Genomic DNA, 5187 nt, shown 5'->3' on the forward strand with positions numbered 1-5187 from the left:
TTGGGTTCCGACGGAGTGGAGGCAGCTCGGTCATGTTGACTCGGGTTGCCACGGGAGTCTGTTCGCCGAGGGACGAAACATTGTTGGAGCCAAGGGGTTTCCCGAGGCCTCTGCAGGCGTTGAGAAGTCGAAGCGTCTCCGGATTCCATCCATCGGGTCGGGAATTCCGGGTCTCCAAGTTTGTCGCTCAGCCGCCATCGCGTCGAACCTCTCCGTAATCGCCTTGTTTCTTTTGTCCTGCTCGTCGATTTTCTTTATCAACGCAGCCATGATGTTTCGCATCTCCTCTTGGGTTTTGGTCGTTGCTGTCGTTGTGCCTGATGCTGAAGCATCCTTCTCCGTGCCGTTACCATCGTTGTTGTTGTTGTTGTTATCGTCGAGGGTGTTGCTCGCCATGTTCTTTAGATCTTAAAGTCTTGTTGATTTAGAGTAAGAAAATTTTGATTCCCCACAGACGGCGCCAAATTGTGTGAGCCGAAACTCGCACAACCAAGAATTTGTTAAGGAAAACTTAAGGGATCGGAAACTTCTAGGGTTTATCGCAAGAACTGTAAGATCGAAAGAAGGTTTTTATTGCTGTGAAAGTGTTTAGTCTTTATTGCTTAGGGTTGCAAAAGTTACATAATGAATCGTGTAAATCTCCTATTTATACTGACTCCTTAAACCGCCTAGCCGAGAATCTCGGGAGAAATTTTAGGAATATTTTCTTATCTCTTCGTGCGGCCACCGCCTTCATATTTTGCCTAGGGTTTCTATGGGCTTCGTCTCTCAAGGCCTTGGCTCGGCCCAATTGTGGGAGGAAGTGGCTCAGCCCATTTGTAATATCGAGCACGGCTCGGCCCGTTAGCTCTTTTGCACAGCTCGGCCCATCGAACATCCTTCACGCGGCTCGATTCACTTACTTCCTCCTTACGGCTCGGCTCGTTCACAGCTCGGCTCATTCCTCTCGTGCGCGGCTCGGTCCACTTGTCTTGGTGAGCACGGCTCGGCCCACTTGTTTCGTGGAACAGCTTGGCCCATATTTGGTGGGCAGTTGTTCCTTCTTGCCAAATCGGTTTTCTCCAATACTTAATCATTTTTTAGATGGTTTTATCCGCTTGGGGTGAAACCGACCCCAACAGTTAGCCCCCCAGCTCGTCGGTTTCGGAGACGAGAGTGCCGAGGTTCATTGTTCCTGGACTTGAGATAAACCATCGAATTAGGCCGTTGCGAAGCGATTCCAGGTGAGGCGTTTTGGGAACAAAAAATGCCGAGCCGTTCATCGACGAAGCGAAGTAGCGAGCTGTTTTTTGACGAGGCTGTTTGCGGAAAATGCCGGCTATGTTTAGCGACGAGGCGTTTCAAGATAAAGATAATGCCGAGCCGTTTTGTTAACTACGAGGTTTTACTTCTTCTCCTTGAGGAGCCGTCTTCTTTCCTTTACTCTTCTTTCGGACTTTAACATTGTTTAAAACCCTTTTTGTGTTTTCGATCAGCTCCTAGATTTGGTCCTCACTAGTTTCTGTTGCGTCAGGTGGAATGATGATCCTGATCTTTGCAAAAGCTTTCGGCTTCTCCTTTTCTTTCTCTTTTGGCCGGTTTCCTTTGCTTGGAAAATCATCTAGGATAGTCGGGTAAAACCTTCTGCTATCTACATTGAGAAAACAGCATGCCGGTTTGCGTGATCGATTACTGCTCCTACGGTAGCTAGAAATGGTCTTCTGAAAATCAGTGGCCTCTCCTTGTCTCTATCCATCTCCAGGACTTGGAAATCAGCTGGAACAATCTTGTCTCCCACTAGAACTTGTAGATCATGAATCGCCCCTTCAGTATATTTTTGAGATGAGTCTCCAAAGATAACCTTAACCGTCGATGTCCTTAAGGTAATTATGCCTAATTTTTCGGCAAATGTCTTTGCCATGATGTTGACATTGGCTCTGGAATCGCACAGGCAGTCTGTGAACTTCATTCCTGAAATGAAACATTGGAAAACAAAACGTCCCGGATCGTCGGCTTTTGTAAGCCTTTGAAACGGTGATCGTTGAGGTACCTTAAATGGCGGCTGCTTGGCATCGACATCCTTGTAAAGTGGTACAAAGATTGGGGTTTCTTCTTTCTTTCCATCGGTTCTGGTGGTTTCTCGGAGGAACCTCATCCTCCTCTCCATCTCATCGAGCATGATCACCTCCTCTGTGATCATTCTCTTCATTTTCTCCATGTTCGGACCCGTCTTGGTCCATATTTAAAGCTCGGTTAATAGGATCTCCAGGCTGGTCGTCGTTGGCCATTCCTTGCGTTCATCTAAGTCTTTGAAGTTCTCTTTCGTGTCTGTCTATCTCGTCTAGAATTGGAATGTTTTCTACAGGTCTGCGCCTGGTATTCATGCAATTCAGAGAAAAACAAAAGAAGGGAAAGATGATTCAGCAAAACTTTAAGAAAGAACTAGAGATCAGGTGTCTAGAACAGAAGTTAAAACAAGAAAAATATCAAAAGGCAGCGAAAGAAATCCCCGGCAACGGCGCCAAAAACTTGATGCGTGTCAACTGCGTGAGGGAACAAGTTTTACCCTTAACAAAAACAAATGAAAGCCGCAAGTGCACAGCTAATCAGTTGTAGTATTTAGGGATCGAATCCACAGAGATTTGTGTGCCTGGTATTCTTCTACGATTTCTAACTTTATGTCTAGACTAGATTGGTTTTAGAGGTTGGTTGTTTTTCACGGATTAAACTAAAACTTAAAGAAAGCAAATAAATCTATCCTAGAAAACAAGTAGAAAAATGGAAAGGAAAGCAAGTGGAGCAAGCAAAATATCGAACTAAAACAACGGAAATGCAGATCTAAATAAGCAAGTAAAAAGCGATTGGTTTGTAAACTATGGCTAAAAACGCTGAGCTTTCGGGAACTCTACAGGGATCATAATCGGTTTTAACACTAGGGTAGATAGATTGGGATTGACGGATATCGATATATAGGGTTCTAGAGCTAGAGTACGGCGGTATGACTACGTCACTGTCGTGATCATAACCAACTGTCTCTCGCAACCCTGACCAGTAGGTTTCCACTCTGGCCCTGTAAGGGAGAGAACGCAAGAGCTACACAAGACTCGTCAATACTCACGATCTCGCCGCAGGTACGTTTCCACTCCTATGGAAAAATCGCCTGTTTCATTCTAGGGCTGATACTTAATGAAAACTTTTGCAACACTAACTATCTAGATCAGATACTAGGTGATCAATCAAGCATACATGCAATAAGAACAAGAATAAACAGAGAACAAAGTTGAAATCCCAGATCTATAAACATAGATGTCTTAATCGATTATGAGAGCCCCTTTCGGGAACCCTAAGCCCAACTCGGGATCTACTCAGACATGGCTGAGGTCGACATCATCATTGGTTTTAATAAAAGTAATCAAAAACAGTAAAGAAAAGAGATGAAGAAAGCTTCTGTATTGAAGAACTCGGACTTGAACAATCTTCTACAAAAATCGCATAAAAACGGCTAAAGGAAAAGGGTTTCTGTAATGTAAGAAGGGTGGTGTCTAAAAAAGACCTAAATGACTAGTATTTATAGTCTTCAATACTCCATGGTCTCTAGGGTTCCGGAACTAAGGCTGAGAATGACTTTGGGCGTCAGAAATATGGGCTTTAGTTCAGAGTTAGCCGGCCGCGGTCGGGAATGACGTGACTGCGGGAAATAGGTGGCTGGCCGCGGTCAGGAGGCTTGTGACCGCGGGGAATGGGCTGGTGGCCGCGGTCGCGTGACTTGCTGGCCATCTTCGAGTGGCTCCGGGGCTAATGGAATATTTTGAGATCCAACCGTTGGAATGTCTCCAAACCAAGTGCATTTGAAAGCTGGTTGATTCTTCTATAAGTTGTCCAATTTTGAGGGTGATCAGACGGTGAGAAGGTCTTCTTCTCTCAATGAGAGTTCTGACGGTCTACATTTATCCAAAAGAGTCTTGTTGTTCCAATTTGTGCTTCTTTATCCCAAATTACCTGAAAAGTCTTTTAAAATCCGAAAACATAGAAATCCTTTGAAAACCTTTGAAAATGGAGTAAAAACACCTGTAAAAGACATTAAAGTGATCCATAAAAATGGTCAAAATCCGGTGTTATCAACAACCTAGACCTTAGCTTCCCAGGGAATAGCTTAAGTCTTGAGTTAAACAACAGCACTTGGTCCCCTTCTTTGAACTCTCTCTTGTGAATCTTCTTGTCATGGAGCGCCTTAGTCTTTTCATTGTATATTTTAGAGCTTTCAAAAGCGTCTAACCGGATCTCCTTAGGTTCATGTACAACTCTCTTCTCCTGAGCCGATTTGATATCAAAATTCAAAAGCTTCACTTCCCAAAATAGCAGGTTAAACGGTGAGGTGCCGATGAGGGTTTTGTAGGTGGTCCTGTAAGCCCATAAAGCATCATCAAGTTTCTTGTTTCAATCTTTCCTAGATGAGCTCACGGTTCTCTCCAAAATTGATTTGATCTGACGGTTTGAGACCTCCACCTGACCGCTTGTTTGTGGATGATAAGGGCTAGCCACCTTGTGTTTCACTCCATGCTTCTTTAACAGACTCTCAAGAGTCTTATTGATGAAACGGCTACACCCATCACTGATAACTACCCTGGGAACACCAAATCTTGGGAAAATGGTGCTTTTAAAAAGCTTGACCACAACCTTAGAGTCATTGGTTGGAGATGCAACCGCCTCTACCCACTTGCTCACATAGTCCACAACAACAAGTATATATTGGTTCCCGTATGAACTTACAAAGGGACCCATGAAATCAATACCCCAACAGTCAAAGACCTCTACTTCAAAAATCGGGTTCTGAGGCATTTCATTCCTCTTGGATATGTTACCGTGCCTTTGACAAGACTCACACCTCGAGACAACATTTTGGGCATCTTTAAACATCGTTGGCCACCAAAACCCACTTTATAAAACCTTGGTGTTGGGGTCGGTTTCACCCCAATCGGTTTAAACCACCTCAGGAATATCGGAGAGCCGATTTTGCAAGGAGAATCAGCGATCCATTAAGTTTGGGCCAAGCCGCGCACGAGAGGAGTAGGCCAAGCTGTGAACGGGCCGAGCCGTGAGGAGGAAGTAAGTGAACCGAGCCGCGTGAAGGATGTTCAATGGGCCGAGCTAACGGGCCGAGCTGTGCAAGAGAGCGAACGGGCCGAGATGTGCAAGAGAGCGAACGGG

General features: G+C 44.9%; 1 protein-coding gene across 1 annotated transcript; it reads right to left on the reverse strand.

Moving 5' to 3' along the window:
* Positions 1-4322: 4322 nt before the first annotated feature.
* On the reverse strand, positions 4323-4896 carry LOC112083471. The gene is made up of 2 exons (XM_024151500.1): positions 4554-4896; positions 4323-4381 (listed from the first exon to the last, which is right to left on the reverse strand). Exons 1-2 carry the CDS (start codon positions 4894-4896, stop codon positions 4323-4325), a joined length of 402 nt encoding a protein of 133 aa, XP_024007268.1.
* Between the last annotated feature and the right edge of the window lie 291 nt (positions 4897-5187).

This window comes from Eutrema salsugineum, unplaced genomic scaffold (genome assembly GCF_000478725.1).
Source record: "Eutrema salsugineum unplaced genomic scaffold, Eutsalg1_0 scaffold_6, whole genome shotgun sequence".
Taxonomy (NCBI): domain Eukaryota; kingdom Viridiplantae; phylum Streptophyta; class Magnoliopsida; order Brassicales; family Brassicaceae; genus Eutrema; species Eutrema salsugineum.

Excerpts from the sequence above, each read along its gene's own strand:
- LOC112083471 (XM_024151500.1), bottom strand. The coding sequence starts at position 4,896 with ATGTTTAAAGATGCCCAAAATGTTGTCTCGAGGTGTGAGTCTTGTCAA. Across the intron at positions 4,382-4,553 it reads CATCAATAAGACTCTTGAGA|GACCACCTACAAAACCCTCA; the intron begins GTCTGTTAAAGA and ends ATGGGCTTACAG.